Source organism: Rhizophagus irregularis, chromosome 14 (genome assembly GCF_026210795.1).
Source record: "Rhizophagus irregularis chromosome 14, complete sequence".
Taxonomy (NCBI): Eukaryota; Fungi; Glomeromycota; class Glomeromycetes; order Glomerales; family Glomeraceae; genus Rhizophagus; species Rhizophagus irregularis.
Genome location: NC_089442.1, coordinates 1,787,264 through 1,805,013, shown reverse-complemented (window position 1 = coordinate 1,805,013; position 17,750 = coordinate 1,787,264). Strand labels below are relative to the sequence as shown.

Here is a 17,750-nt window from a genome sequence, read left to right as displayed (position 1 = left end):
AAATTTTCACCGAAATTGACTTTAGATTTTATTGAGCTTCTATTAATCTAACAATTCCAGGATTATTGGTATGCGTCATGATATTAATGGTTAATCTTTTAATTGGTGTGTTTATTACAGCTATGATATTATCATTGCAATAAAAATATTTGAATTTTGAAAAGTAATGTTCACATTAATATATTGTAGTAGTTCTGAAATATCGTATTATTATTAATAAACAATTTCATTACTTCGTTTTTTATAATAGGTTCTTATATATTTCATAATTTATTACAAAACATCCATTAAATATTAGAAATATAAATTTAAATGCTTCCAAAAATTAATATATTTAAACGATGGACGTTGATATGTTTCTATTAAAAAGATCAATTCCCTGATTCTTTAAATAATCTCTTGATTCTTCTGATAAATGTGGAAATATTACATTTAATAATGAAATTTTACATGCTACTTTGGTTAGATAACATCATTTACTCTATAAAATTGGCACCGTCATTTCACACCAAGTTCTGTTGACTAAAAGACACGAATACAGAGATTTAATGTCTTATGAATTTTAGAATAGATGACGTACAACGTGTAGCTAACTGCTAATGTAACTAATGATGTCGATCATGAATTCTGACCATGAAACCCAGTATGTAATGTACGATAATGTCTCAACGTGATAAAAATACTTTCTATTAATTTTTCCTATTAGAATGAAACAATATTCCAAAAAAACCTTAACCGATTCCCCAAAAAAGCATTACCACTTACTATTCTACAATTTTCTAACATTGTTATTTTGCGGGTACAATTGACATATAAAATTAACTATAATTTAATATTTTACTCATATACAATTCAACATCTTCTTAAACTTTGATTTTCTTCAACTAATTCCTCGATTTTATCATCATTAGTCTTTCGAATTTACTTCTTTTTTTTTCTTGGGGTTTCCCAAATTTGAATTGACTTTACTCCAGCAAAAAGTGTATCGAAAGAAATTACTATTTTTATTGTACTGTAGCTTTTGAAAAAGTTTTCAGCTTAAATCAACTGAAGATGATAATTTTTTCATATAAAAAAGTTAGATCAATTAATCATTACAATATGTTATAACTAATATCTATTTTTCATGTTAATAGACAAAATAGACAAAGATGACATCAATATTTACATCATAATTAAGTAATTAATTAAAACAGATGAAAAATAATATATTTTACATGAGCAGTAGTTTATGGAACAGAACGGGCAGAGCATAGCTAGCTAAAAAAACAGTAAGTCTAGTCAATTTAATAAGCCAATATAATATATTTTTATTAATTGTAAACTAGGTTATCACGTAATTCATAGAAAATTCTTTGTTGATATTCACACATAACAAATTGAAAAATTACGAATAATTTTATTCAAAAATTATGTATTCATCAAAAATTTATTTTGTAAAAATATTCGACCGTCTTTAAATCGATTTATGAAATAATTAATTTCAATTATCAAGAAAATTTATCGTATGAATTTAAAATTAAGAAAATAAGGTTTAAAGTAAAATTTATTCTAAATGACAATTTATTAATAATTATTAAATTTTAGAAACTTTGATGTACGTTTTTTATTGCTGAGTTGCAGATTCGCGTTTAAATGATCATCACATGAACTGAATCAGCTGATCATTGAAAATATTACGAGATATCATGCATTATTTGTTTAAAAAAATGAAAAACACAAGAAAAATTTATAAACAACCGATTTTCGTTTCAAAAAAACTAAATAGTTTTTTTATATTTAAAAAAAAATGCATTTTAGTTCATTAATAAAAAAATTGGATCGTTAAAACTATTTTCGTTAATTTTTTTTATCTTAGATTTTAATGGATTCTTTTATTTTTTGCATCTACTCAACTATCTAGTTAATTTTTTAAATTACTAATCAAAATATTTTACAAAATCACAAGATGTGTTATGTTGGCGAAGTTTTAGTATTGATAGCTAAAATTTTTAAAAATGAGATTTATCGTAACTTTATTAAACCTCGCCAAGTATTTTAAATTAAAATTATATAGGATAACTTATTTAAAAATTAAATAAAATATATAAATATTTTTATACACAGGTTTACATGAAAAACATGTATTGAAATTTTGTGAATATATAATTACTAGTATATAAATTAGATATAGATTATATATAAATTTATATTTTAAATAGTTTTACACTTATATAATTTTTATATAAAATATTTACATAATATTTATTTGATTATGGATTAGATCCATTAGATATAAATTTATATTAAAATAGTTCTATACTTTCACTATAATAATTTTATATTCACATAAAAAAATGTATATTTACAGATTCGTAAAAATTATATTGGATATGGTTTTGTTTTTTATTGCTATGGCTGATACATCGTTAAGCCTCAAATGTCACGATTGTCACGTGTTTAGAGAATTAATCATGTGATTTATTAGTTAAAATATAGCAATATTATTTGTTAACATTAATTATTAACATCATTGTATCCTATTAATACATTCCTTATATTTATACATTTCTTTACTCCATTAATACATTCTTTTTGTTTATATATTCTATTCCAAACCGAACAAACCAAACATTATTCTTAGTTAAATTAATAAGTTCAATATAAATAACAACAATATATGTAAAACAACAAATTCAACAACAATTTTGTTGATAATCACAAAGCCTTCAGGATTGTTCGACTTCGGACATGAAATATTAATAATAAATGGACAACTAATCTTTTTCACAGTAGTGCATTTAGTAAAATCAGACATATGTACGACGATGGACAATTCCTACCTCGCGCTCTTCTTACCATAACCCTAAGCTGCTCCAAAACCAACTACCACTCTAAAGCCAACACTATTTTAAAACCAACATTATACTGCCAACATTATTTTACCTAATTACATACCTTGAGCAAATTCTGAAAGATGAATATTTTTGAATTCTTTTTCTTCCATAAAGTAGGTTTACGTGAAAGGGAAAAAAGTAAATGAAATTATTTATGGGTTCTACGTTCAATATTAAAGATAAAAAAATTCAAGTGGGAAATCAAAAAGTTTAATGAAGTAAATATCACGTGTATACCATATTAAATTACGTAGTTCACATGACAAACAGGGACTAGCGACAAATCGCATCAATTTTCTTACATAAATATATGACTTTTATTCTTAAAAAAACTTTTTAAAAAACTATTTCTTTGATTAACGTATATTATCTTTCATAATCAATATATTTAATCAAGGACTGTTACCTTTGCAGATTTACAAATCACAGCTGTATAATCAATCATAAGCCCATCATCAGCTAAAGTCAATTTTTTTTTTTATAAAAATAACATCTTGATGGACCATAGATTTTTTTACTGATGTGTGACATATAATTAGTATTTTTTCAAGTACTCATGTAGTCACATGATAAACATCATGAGTCATCTCTTGTATCTTTTGTGGTGCCATCTCAAAGCGCAGATGCGTCATAGGATATCAAGGATATCAAACTCTATAAAGTATAAATAAATTAAACAAATTATTAATCATGTTAATCATGTTAATAATTTTTACTACGCCATTTAGTCAGACTGACAATTATCAGTCATTATTAATAATTAATTGTGTTTACTGCGGACTATTGATCTTACGTCATGATATCATTTAATAATTATTTAAATAACAACATTTCAAAAAAAAAAAAAAAAAAAATTTCTTTTATTTACTTTCTGACTATGGAACCTATTTATTCTATTCCTCCAGAGAAAGGTGTACGTTTTTCAAAGGTCTATTGGCCAACGCATCGTATTAATGCCAAACTTGAAGATTTAACACTTTATCATGATTATGAAATTGTGGCTGATGATTACATAAAGTATTACCCATCTAACAACGTCGAAGGAGCAGTTGGAGCTTCTTGTTTCGTACCTTTAGGCGATCCTAACCACAATTCACCAGTTAGTAAAGAAGCCCCCTGTTATTATCTTAGCCAAGGAACATATCTTCCTAGTAAACTAGCCCTAGTTTACACTCACGAAATGAAACTCCGTTTTCCAAAAAAGAATAAAAAAGGATGGCATTTTATTATTGTGGCTACAGAACAAATGACTAAGGATGAATATATACGAGCAGTGAAAGATCTGGATTGGCAAGTATGCAATATTAAAGCTGCCGTATATCCAGATCCATTAGTTCGTGCTAAAGAGGATTTGGAAGGCGTGAAAGATTTTAGGATTATCGAACTATATTGGCTCATGTTCAACTTGTGTATTAATGGTATGAATTATACGGATCATTTTTATGCTAATGACATACATACGTGGATTGCTCTGGATCATCCATCATTTGAAGAATTTCTTCAGCACAAAGCTCGTGCTTGTTTTGTATTTTCTATTCTTGCTCGGATGGACATATCATCAGTAACCCTAGAAACCTACAAATTTGACATTTTGAATGAGCTAGAGGACACATTTGGGTGGGATGTGGAAAAGTTTCTCACAGACTATAAGGTGAGTACTGTTTCATTTCACATTTCCTAAGTTAGGCTCAATTGTACCAACTTTTTTTTTTTGCTTACTTGCTGTCTGTAGGATCAGAAAGCAAAGTTGACGTCTTTATATAGAATCGATAGTGGTGTTAGTGAAATTGAAAAAAGTCGTTAGCTTTTTTTCTTGTATATTTCACTGGAATCAATTCTTAAATTTATATTTTTATGATGCTATGTCTATAATTTCAAACATATAATATGTAGATATATAATATGTACTTTTTAATGCTTTATCTATAATTCTCAATCATGTAATATGTAGCTTTTTAATGATTTTATCTATAATGTAATATAGTTTTTTTAATGCTTTTATCAATCATGTAATACTTTAGTTATGAAAATAATTTTTCCTAATAAAAAATAAATTTTAACGTAATTAAGATGCAATCATATCATTTATTTGATCTTCGTTAAACAACAGAGTTTTTTTACACAAAAGATATTTTGACCCGAATCCAAAGCCGATAAAATAACTTCTCCATGATTTTCCTACAGACTTTAACCCAAACTTTAGATGAAAAGAATCATCATTTAACAGTCAATGCACAAGTTCTCTAACTGCCATAAAAAAAATTGTAAACTTAGTAAATTAGTTTTGTATTATATTTTTATAAAGAAAAGGGTTATGATGACAATATATAGCCAGCCATTTCACCGCCATGTAATTAACCGATTACATTTTGTTGACTTCCATTTTACCGATATGAAAAAATTACCTAGCTTCATTTCACCGAGATGTCATTTTAACGTTTATCGACATGAAAATTATCTGACTCGTCATTTCACTGAAAATTATTTATACAGACCCTTCAAATTTCTCTGCGGCGCAGCAAATATGATTAGTTAATAAAAAGCTGCTAAATTCTTAAAAGCCACGCAATTTTACTTTGACCAACACGTTTTCATTATATTTTTCTGAAGATGCAATAAGTAGTTAAGAAATCGACATTCTAAAACTTGTAATTCATGTTTGATTAAACAACTAAAAAGTATAAATCTAAACGTATTTCCAAAAAAAACAAATAACCGCAAAATCCATTAATTACGATCATGATGTTATTGATGAAGAAAGTATTACTACAGGAATTTTTGAGATACATTTAAATCAACTTGCACAATTTGTGCATAATCATTCATGAATACTCAAAAAATACCCTTTTCTTTGAATCTTGACTTATCAAAACTTAACATTCTGAAATTGAAAATGGTAATGGATATAGATATGGAAATTAAGTAAGGATTTTTAAAGGAAATAAATACTGACTAAAATTAACAAAAGTTTTTGTGCGAAATAATAATGAAAAATAAAAGCGTGAAAATCATAAAAAATTAATAGTCACAAATGAACTTTTATATTGAATTTGAATTAATATTATTTTGTAATATGCAAAGTGGAACAGACGATAGCTTATGAAATTATTTAAATCAGACAACAAGACTTGTTCATATTCTTAAAAAGGTTTAATAACAATTAAAAATTGCATTAAATATTTGAGTTAGACCAAATTCTATAATAAATGAATAATTATATAATAATAGGTTAAAACAATATGATAATAAAGACCAAATTAAATATGTTTATAATCTTCGCAGGCTTAATAACAATTAATAATACTACATGGAAATTCTAAGACTAAAAATAAACTCTTAACCGTTAATTTACGCTTCCGAATTATGAAAAATTTTTGAACGTTACCATGATTATGTTTCAATTTAAATAAATAAATGATGAATGTTTATTTTTAATACAGACACTAAATTCCAATGCTCACAAATGTACAGTTCATCTTTAAATAATATGGATGGAATAGTTTTTTTTGATAGGAACCATTTGATATTTTTCTAAAACTCAGACTATTTCTTTACACTTAAACAATTATTAATATTGTTTCTTCCTTTTTTACTATTTTTTGATGATTGTATTTTTTTTTCAAAATTAAAATAATTATAACCTTAATTGAAATATCAGAAATTTTCAAGAAATTAATTTTTTTTGATAAAATTTTTTTTTTTCCTACAAAAGAGAAAATGATAAAATAGGGAAGTGGTTTGAATTTTGAGCCAGCTGTTTTTATTACAAAAAGAGAAAAGGACAAATTAAAAATGGCAAGTAGTTTCCTTTTCTAACAAAAAAAAAAAATTTAGGCGTTAGTACTAAAAGTATCCGAGAGTTTTTCGTCCAAATCGGGAATTTTGGTTAGGTATAATAATTTAATCCCAATTTTTCATTTTCAAGGATATAAATCTCCGTTACGTAATATCCTTGACATCCTTTTATGGTAGACAAATCAAATATCATATATAAATAAAAAAACTAATCTTTTTTTTTACGATCGGTGACCAAAATCTTTTATAAATTCTTCTTATTAAATGACCTAATACTTGATATTTTTACTTGTGTACGTTTGAATTATTCAATGATGTTAAAATTAATCTTAGTTCTTAAATAATTTTTCAATATGTGAAGATTAATTTATTATTCAGATAGAATAGATTGATTACAAATAAGAATCTTTAATAATAATTTTCAAAAGAATTTAAGATAATTTCAGTTTTTTTATTTTTGTTTCCCGTAATTACATTATACCGAGTTAAATAACGATTACCACAAGTAGCGTAACTTACAAATGATCTTCTATTTTACCTTAAAGTTATTTTAGGCAAAGGCATTTATTTTAAATTTTAAATTTATAGTCATCATTCGAAATTAAGCATAATAAACTTCGATGTAATTAATATATGTTTTAAGAATTTTTATAACGAATTGATCCGTTATTTTTACAGTTTCCTTTACGCATGATGATCAATGACTAAATTAGTAAGGTGCATTTATGATTTTTCTATAAATACCTTAAAAGAATTTATTCGAATTTTTGATCATCATTTGACTCGTTTGTTTTTTTCCTTCCAGATTTATTGAATTTTAACCAAATAATTTAAAATATGACGGAAAAGATGGAAAAAAACAAAAAGAGTAATTTCCGTTTTGAAACTCTTCAATTGCATGCAGATTCATACACTTGATATTATTACTACATATGCAAAGAGCTGTCCAATTAATGTAACTACTTCCCTGTAAAATATTTTATCCATAATTTCTATAAGAATTCCGCAAATATGATACTGATTTATGATTTTTTTTTTATTAAAATAATTATAATAACCAATTTTTTCTTTTTTTTAAAAAAAAGGATGGATAATCCAACAACATGTTAATAAATGTTTTAAACTTATTTTACTTTTATTCTTACAAATAATATGCTGCCCATTATTTTATTCATAAAAAAAATTATTAACCGTATTTGAAAAGAGGATGGCTGCACTTGAAGGTGAAACTAACATTATCTCTACATCGTCTGGACGGATTGTATAATTTGTTGCCATATTAATGATTCGCTCGGTGGGTGATAATATCATTTCAACAAGTTGCTTATATGGTGGAACTTAATTTTCATAAATTAAAATTTTTTTAAAGTTAACATCATGTGTGAATTATTTTTTTTTTTTAACGAATAGGCTACACTTCCAAAATTGGGATCAATGTCAATTTTGTTCAAGGCAATGATCCAGAAGAATTCGCTAAATTATCAATGATAAACTGAGAGCTATATATCTTGAATCTATGAGAAATCCGAAATTTAATATTACAGATTTTGAAGCAATTTGTAAGATTGCACATGATGTGGGAATACCAGTTATCACTGAAAATACATGTTATCATTAATAATACCTTTGGTACTGGCCAGTATAAGATGAGATTTTTTTACTTTTATTTACATTATTGATATCTAATTAATTGATTATACATATAGGTGAATATTTTTATTAAACCAATTAAAATATGGTGCAGATATTGTTGTTCGCAGTAGGTTTATGATAAACTCTTGATTAACCATCTTTTGCAATATCCATTTTTAATCTTTATGTTCATTCGCAACGAAATGAATTGGAGGTCATGGAACGACAATAGGAGGTGTAGTAATTGATTAAGGTAAATCTCCGTGGAATAATGGAAGATTCCCAATTTTTACTAATCCAAGTCCTGATTACCATGGGTTAATTTTAATATTGGAATACATTTGAGTATAATGCCTTTACTATCAAACACGTTCAAAAATTATGCGTAATATTGGTTCATGACACAATTTTACAATTTATTTACAAATTCGATAAGATTTCAATAATACATTTTTACAATTTTGATCAAATCAGCTGATTTTGTTATGGCCAAATCTTGATTAAAGTTTCATGATATATTTTCGATATGGTCAATATTTTGTTTCGATTTTAAAAGTTTCTGTAAAGTATGATTGCTTTTTTGGAGGATTAAGGAAGAGGCTTGTGAAGAAGAACTTGCTGTCATTTTCATAGAACTGTCTGTAAAACAAAATTGATAGAAGGACATTTTCCAGACAGGTTTAGCCAGCAGAGTTATGCAGAGCTATGTACGAACATGTGATCAAACAGAAAATGGCTAGTGTTAGGCTATTGGCCTATACATTATCATTGGAAATGGGTTTATATTATTATTTTGATAATTTATATCTCATAATTGGAAAAGTTATAAAAAAAAGATTTATTTAAATTACAAACTAAGAAACTTGTAAATATTTTACTACTCTAGTCTTAGTGTTTAAATAATTATAAGTATAATAAAAAAAGAAAAAAAAGGAATTATTTAAATTACAAACTAAGAATTTTGTAAAATATTTTACTACTCTAGCCTTAGCGTTTAAATAAATTTAAAAAGAATAAATTAAGAACAATTTCTTTTAAATGTATAATATCAAATATCACTTAAAAAAAAAAATATAATTTTTTTTTAAAAACAAACAATGACTAGTTAATTTTCATCTGTTTTAATATCTAAATTAAATATTAAATAAAATTAATTTCACATAAATAATTTGCAAGATTAATTCATTAATTCTTTTTTATATCATAATACATACCTAATGACCCCAAATTCTTAATTATATAATCATTCAAATCTTCACTTACTAGCATTTCATTTGCTTTTATACTAGCTTGTGAATCTTCAATTTCATTCAACTTTTTACTATTATTTTCATCTGTTTTAATGATTAAATATTAAATAAAATTAATTTCACATAAATAATTTGCAAGATTAATTTTTTATATATCATAATACATACCTAATGACCCCAAATCCTTAATTATATAATCATTCAAATCTTCACTTACTAGCATTTCATTTGCTTCTATACTAGCTTGTGAATCTTCACTTTCAATAATTTCATTCAATTTTTTACTAGTAAAATTAAGTAAGCGACTTGTATAACATGCTTTAGGATGAGATTGAGTAACAAAATTGTTATACTGCCCAATTGGTGCATTTATAAATTCCATAATGTTGCTTTTTAATTCATCATTGACTTCATCATCATCAGGACGGAAAATCCAATTCTTAATAATTTTTAATACTTCTTTAGCAGATGGTCTTTTTAATGGATCTTCATTCCAACATTTTTTCATCAAATTTACATAACATTGTGGAGTATTTTCAATAATTTCAGGACGTTCACCATATTTACAAATACTTAAACTAAGTTGAATGTCATGTGCTCTATTATTAAATGGTGGTACTCCAGATGTAAGTTCCCACATAATCATAGAAAAACTATATATATCACTAGCTGGAGTATAAGATTTGCCTCTTAAAACTTCAGGAGCCATAAATGGTATAACACCATAAATATCATACTTTTTCAAAAACGATTTTACAGGTTGACATAATCCTAAATCACTAATACAAATTATATTCTCATCATGATTTAAAATATTACCATCATGAAAATCACAATGAATAAGATTTTTTTCATGTATATCATTTAGTCCAGTAATAATTCTGTACAACATATATAATTTTTGATTCCAATTATTTTTGACTATTCTTGTTAAATTTTCTCTTAAATTACCATTATTTGCATAAGCCATTACTACCGCATATTTTGAAATTTTTGGATCTTTTGTAAATCCATAAAAATTTATAATATCATATGATGAATTTAAACAATTCTTATGATAGTTCCACTACAAAAATTAATAATAATTAATTAATATAAATTATAAAAATAAAAAAATAATATACTATCAATCTATCATACTTCTTTCAAAAATTCATTTAAATTTTCATTTAAATTCTTGGGACATTTAAGAATTACTTCTTTTTCATCTCCATTATTCTTTAACCAAATAGCTTTGTATATAGTACCAAATCCTCCCTCATCAAGATATTCAACATTTTTAAATTTGTTATAAGGAATCCATCTTAATTTTTTTTCAAGAATAAAATCATCTATAATTGTATTTCCACTTTTCCCAAATCTATAAATTTATATAATTAAAATTATATTATAGATTGTATTATAATTTACACTAAAATAAATTATTACTTACTCTAAAATTTAAATAGGAATTTAATGTAATATAAGTCTTAGTTTTTGGATAAATACATAATAACCCATAATTTACAACTTACCAACTAAAGTAACAGATAATTTTTTAAATAAAAGAATTCAATTAACAAATAAATATTATATAAATATATAACAATAGAGATACTTACAAGCTAGATCATAATAATTTTTTAAATAAAGAAATTAGATAGTTTAAATTATATGTAAATATTATAACAATAAGTAATAATAGAATTAAATAAACAACTTATGACTTACCAACTAAATAAATTACAAAATAATTTTTTAAATAAAGAAATTAGATAGTTTAAATTATATGTAAATATTATAACAATAAGTAATAATAGAATTAAATAAACAACTTATGACTTACCAACTAAATAAATTACAAAATAATTTTTTAAATAAAGAAATTAGATAGTTTAAATTATATGTAAATATTATAACAATAAGTAATAATAGAATTAAATACATAATTTATAACTTACGATCTATTAAATAAATAAAGAAATTAGATAGTTTAAATTATATGTAAATATTATAACAATAAGTAATAATAGAATTAAATACATAATTTATAACTTACGATCTATTAAATAAATAAAGAAATTAGATAGTTTAAATTATATGTAAATATTATAACAATAAGTAATAATAGAATTAAATACATAATTTATAACTTACGATCTATTAAATAAATAAAGAAATTAGATAGTTTAAATTATATGTAAATATTATAACAATAAGTAATAATAGAATTAAATACATAATTTATAACTTACGATCTATTAAATAAATAAAGAAATTAGATAGTTTAAATTATATGTAAATATTATAACAATAAGTAATAATAGAATTAAATACATAATTTATAACTTACGATCTATTAAATAAATAAAGAAATTAGATAGTTTAAATTATATGTAAATATTATAACAATAAGTAATAATAGAATTAAATAAACAACTTATGACTTACCAACTAAATAAATTACAAAATAATTTTTTAAATAAAGAAATTAGATAGTTTAAATTATATGTAAATATTATAACAATAAGTAATAATAGAATTAAATAAATAACTTACCATCTATGAAATAATTTTTTAAATAAAGAAATTAGTTAGTTTAAATTATATGTAAATATTATAACAATAGGTAATAATAGAATTAAATAAATAACTTACCATCTATGAAATAATTTTTTAAATAAAGAAATTAGTTAGTTTAAATTATATGTAAATATTATAACAATAGGTAATAATAGAATTAAATAAATAACTTACCATCTATGAAATAATTTTTTAAATAAAGAAATTAGTTAGTTTAAATTATATAAATAATGCAAATATAGATATCATATAACTTACACCCTGTAGTATTATTAATTATTAATTAGTTAAATATAAAGATAATATAAAGGCATTTACTGTAAATTATATATATTACTTACAATCTAGTTATTTAAATTAAGAATATAATTAGTTGAATTATGTAAAATATTAAACATGAATTGTTTATAAATAAAAAAATATTTCAGCTACCTTTAATACATTGGTCCATTACTATATCAAAATTCTCAAATTCTTCCCAACTGGAAAAGGATAAAGTAAATATTTTTATTTCTTTTCTTTTTTTTTTTATTATTGAGCGCCTTTATTAGTATGAATAAATATGGTAATAATATTTATGCAAAATACATTATGTGCAAAAGCGTTGATCACAAGTACAAGTATTGCATCATTGCATATATGACAAACAAACTGGAATGTAGATCAATTATTACAAAATCGCAGTAACTGATTAATCATTTCATCTTAGGTAATTATTAAGCACCAATGAAATGATTATCATTCATTTTTACTTTGTCACAATTTTGTCAATCATTTGTCAATCATTTATTTAATTTTATCACTCCGCTTTTGGTTGAAAATCCTATATAATAATAATTTTATAGACAGTTTAACATTCATTTAAATTTACTGCATATTAAATTTATCAAAAAAATTCTTTAAACAGTTATCTAATTATTGAAAATTTTGGTTTAAGGTTAACTTTGACAATATAATTTTTTTTATTTTTCATAAACTGCTAAAAAAAACATTAGTATAGTTTGGCCAAGCATTTTATGGCTTTAACCATAACTTCAAAATTAATGTGACATGATATATTATATGATTGATGAATGATCAGCAAAGTGATGAAAGCATGTCCACTATGCTATGCTTTTTACTATTAAAATTTTGAAATAAAATAAAGTCATAAAAAAAAGCACTCCAATTTAAGGTGTGTAGTTATGATATCACATGTAAATTTCAGCCACCTCCTTTTTACAAATATAAATAAATCGTGTTTCTAATGGCTAATTTCTGCAATTTTCCAAATTTAATTAGTGATCAGCAAAATGTTGCTCCACTGATCGGTAAAATCATGAATTGTTTAATTATAAAAATATTTTCAAATTTTAATAAATAAATGCTTGACAATTCAGGCTAAAATTAAGTTTTATATATATAGGTGAAAATTGTGGGTAATGCTGGGGGATATCCACCCATACGGTCAACTGGTACTTATATTTATATTTTTTTTTTTGTTAAAAATTGTGGGATAAGAAATAATGCTAGAGGCTGTAAATTCCTGATTTTTGATTAATAATGTTAATATATATTTTTTTCTTTTTAAATTTTTTTCTTCTTTTATTAATATTATTTGACTACTGTTCTTTTTTATATAAAAAAGCAATTAAATATTTTTCTTCTTAAATCTAATTGGAAATTTACATATAAGTATACTGAATTGAATCAATAGATACATGGATTTTTAACTTCTTTTTTAATGATAGTTGATTATTAATTAATTTTTTAAAAAACTAAATTTTTATTTAAACAATAATAATCAAACTCAAATTTTCTGTATATGTAAATATCTACATACATATAACTGATAATATTGGTAAAAATAATAATTAATTTGCAGATGAGATTTAAAAAAAAATAATTTTACCAGCCGTAACTATTACTAATTTCATGTGATTATCCTTTTTTATTTGTTTATCAGTTATTTGTTTACAATAAATAAATAATTTTTGTCATAATAATCAAACAATCAAATTTCTTGTATATGTGAATATTCACATACATATAATATTGGTAAAACTAATTGTCGCCCTTTTTTGAATTACATGAAAACATTATCTTCAGAGCAGTAAACTTAAATTCTTTAGCAAGTTTGCATATAAGCAACTTTTTAAAATTTTATGTAATTTATCATACCTTTTCTGTTTCAAAAATGCCATAAAATTTACTGTTATTATGGGTTTTAAGAAAATTTATTTTTTATTTTATTTTTCCTGTTCATACTGTTTTATAGTAATTCAAAATGGATGAGATTTTTTTTAAAAAAAATAATTTTGCCAGCAGTAATTGTTGCCAGTTTCACAGTTTCATGTGATTATTATTTTTTATTTATTACATTTAACATAAGATTAGTTTCGAGTATTTTCTTTTAAGATGATGATCCCTCATATTTAGCATTTGTTTGCCAATTACATAATACATTTAATATCAAGCTTTTCTATTTTAATATAATTGGCAGTTAACAAATGTTAATTAAAAGTTAATGTTACGTTAATGTTACGTTAACCTGTCATATATGGGCACAGTAAACTTATATAGTATACTTTCTTTTGCTAAAAAATTGTTAGATAATGATAAAGGTTTTATGAAAAATTAAACAATATGAAAGTACAAATTAACGAAAAAGGAAACAGAAAAAAGTAAAGTAATAATTTGTACTTAACTGGAAAATAAAAAAAATTATTTTCTTTTATATATAAAATAAGGTCTGTGTACGACAAGTTGAGGTGTATAATTACTTTTATAGGATAACTAGCTAGCCAGTATTTTTTTTTGTTCCAGTACCCACCACAGAACATGGGACTGAATATGGCAAGCCAAGCTGGACTAAACTATCATACTTGATGGTTTTATCTGACCATACTTGACATTATTATCCGTCCATGCTTTATGTTTTTATCCATCTGTGCTTGATATTTTTGTCCGTCTATGCTTGATGTTTTTGTCCAACTGTGTTTGATTTAATCCAACTATACTCAATAATTTTATCTTTGTCAAAAATTAGTTTCTTTGTCAGCACAAGGTTGATATTTTGTCAGTCACATGTTTCTAAGTTTAGCGTAGTTTTAAAAAATTTTTTTTTTATTGGCTTTTTTTTTTATAAACAAATTTTGTAGAGAATTTTTTATTTTTAATATAGGCAAAGGCTTTGTTTGAAAGAATTTCTTTGGGAATTTTTTTAATAAGATTTTTTTTATAAAAAATTTCGTTAGAAAATTTTTTTCATTGATAGCGACATTTCTGATTTTTTTTTTTGATGGATAATTTCGTTAAAAACTTTTATTTGATAGAAATTTTATTGGAGAATTTTTTTTTAATAAGATTTTTTTTTTTGACATATATTTAATTTGTTGGAACAATTTTTTTTAACAGAAGAGATTTTTTATTTTTGATAGAGAATTAATTGAGAATTTTTTTTAATAGGAGGGAGTTTTTTTGATAAAGAATTCTTTTGGGAATTTTTTTAATAGGTGAAAATATTTTTTAATGGAGAATTTTATTAGAGAATTTTTTTTTTAATAGGGGGATTGTTTTGATAGAGAATTTCATTAAAGAATTTTTCTTTAATAGATTTCTCTGAGAATTTTTTTTTTTATAGAAATTTCATCATAAAATTTTTTTTAAACAGGTAAGATTTTTTTTTTTTGATAGATCATTTCGTTAGTGTAAATTTTTTTAACAGGGGAGATTTTTTTTTGATATAGAAATTCTTTTGAGAATTTTTTTTTAATAAGGTGGTAAGAATCTTTGAATTTTTCTTTAATCGAGGATATTTTTTTTGATTGAGAATTTCATTAGAGAATTGTTTGTTGAAAAAGTTTTTATTTTTTTGATGGAGAATTTTGTTTAGAAATCTTAATAGAAAATTTTATTGAAAATAGTTTTTTTTTAATAAGTGTATCAAGAATTTTGGCTTAAAATTTTTTTTTAATAAAGAATTTCATTAGAGATCTTTTTTTTATAAAAAATTGATTGAAAATTTGTTGGAAAATTTTTTATTAAATTTTACAATTTTAATAAATTTTTACTCCTCTTCATCTTCCCATCACTCCTTTTCTTTTCGTCTTCCATTGTTTCTTTTCGTCTCCCATCACTCCTCTTAATCTTCCTATCACTTCTTTTCATCTCCCATCATTCCTCTTAATCTTCCCATCACTTCTTTTCGTCTCCCATCACTCCTTTTTATCTCCCATCACTCCTTTTTATCTCCCATCACTCCTCTTCGTCGCCTATCACTCCTCTTTATCTCCCATCACTTCTTTTCGTCTCCCATCACTCCTCTTAATCTTCCTATCACTCCTCTTCGTCGCTCTTACTCCTCTTTGTCTCCCATCACTTCTTTTCGTCTCCCATCACTCCTTTTCATCTCTCATCATGTCCTATTTCTCCTTTTTGTTTTCTATCACTTCTCATTACTCTTTTTTACTCCCTTTCATCTTCTATTACTTTCCATTACTCCATTGTTATTTCATTTTTTTATTAGCATCTTTCTCCTTGATCATTGTAATTTACTTATCTTTTTTATTTATTGTTATTGTTTCTTTTATTTGTACACTTCAATAAAAATAAATATGATGATTTTTTTCTTTAAAATCATAAATGTGTGACTTAAATTTTAATATTTGCAAATAAAAATTTCACTAAATAAGATTATTTTGAATAAATATGTTTGCAAAAGAATTTTTTAAAAGAATCAAAAATTAGATACATCATGAAAAAATTTTTAAAAAATGTTTTTATGCCAATTATTTAATATTATTAATGATAAAAAGAAAACTGCTTCAAACAAATTTCTGCTATATACTTTTTTTTAAAGTTAACATTATTTTAAAAACTTTTTAATTTATGTTATATATGAATATTATATGATTATATAATAAGAAATTTGTAAAAAAATTTTTATAAAATTAAAAAATATTAGATTAAAAAAAAATGTTAAAAATTAAAGTTAAAAATGGAATCAAAAAATACCAAACTAAAGAAAATTATTAAATAAAGTAAGATAAATTTTTTTAAAAAAATACCATAAAAATAAATTCTAGAAATCTAAAATTATTAAAATGAAACAAATAAACCAAAAAAAAAAAAATTACTAATGATTAATTTATATTTTATTACTTTGTAAGTGAGCCAGCTCGAGCTTTTTCAAGCTGGCTTGTCAAGCATCAAGCCAATTTATTAAGTATGACTTGGCTTGCAAGCCGGCTCGGCTTATGCGGAGCTTTACTATATATAGAATTTGCTTAATTTATTATGCTATTTAAGATTCTATCATAGTTTTTTTTTTAATTTTATCTTAATCTTATTAATGTAATTTAATATTTTTTTAATTTTATAAAAAAAGATCTCTAATGAAATTCTTTATTAAAAAAAAAAAATTTCAAGCCAAAATTCTCGATACCCTTATTTAAAAAAAACTATTTTCAATAAAATTTTCTATTGAGACTTCTAACAAAATTCTCCATCAAAAAAATAAAAAAAACTTTTCAACCAACAATTCTCTAATGAAATTCTCAATCAAAAAAAATATCCCTGACTAAGAAAAATTTCTAACGAAAATCTACACATTTTCCCTATTAAAAAAAAAATTCAAAGATTCTTACTATTAAAA

General features: G+C 23.5%; 1 protein-coding gene across 1 annotated transcript; it reads left to right on the top strand.

The window, feature by feature from the left end:
- Nucleotides 1-3,753: 3,753 nt before the first annotated feature.
- OCT59_006073 (uncharacterized protein) lies at nucleotides 3,754-4,680 on the top strand (the record flags this gene model as incomplete). The annotated part of the gene is made up of 2 exons (XM_025311477.1): nucleotides 3,754-4,527; nucleotides 4,609-4,680. The coding sequence occupies 2 exons, from the start codon at nucleotides 3,754-3,756 to the stop codon at nucleotides 4,678-4,680; spliced, it is 846 nt and encodes a 281-aa protein (XP_025171273.1).
- Nucleotides 4,681-17,750: the final 13,070 nt, after the last annotated feature.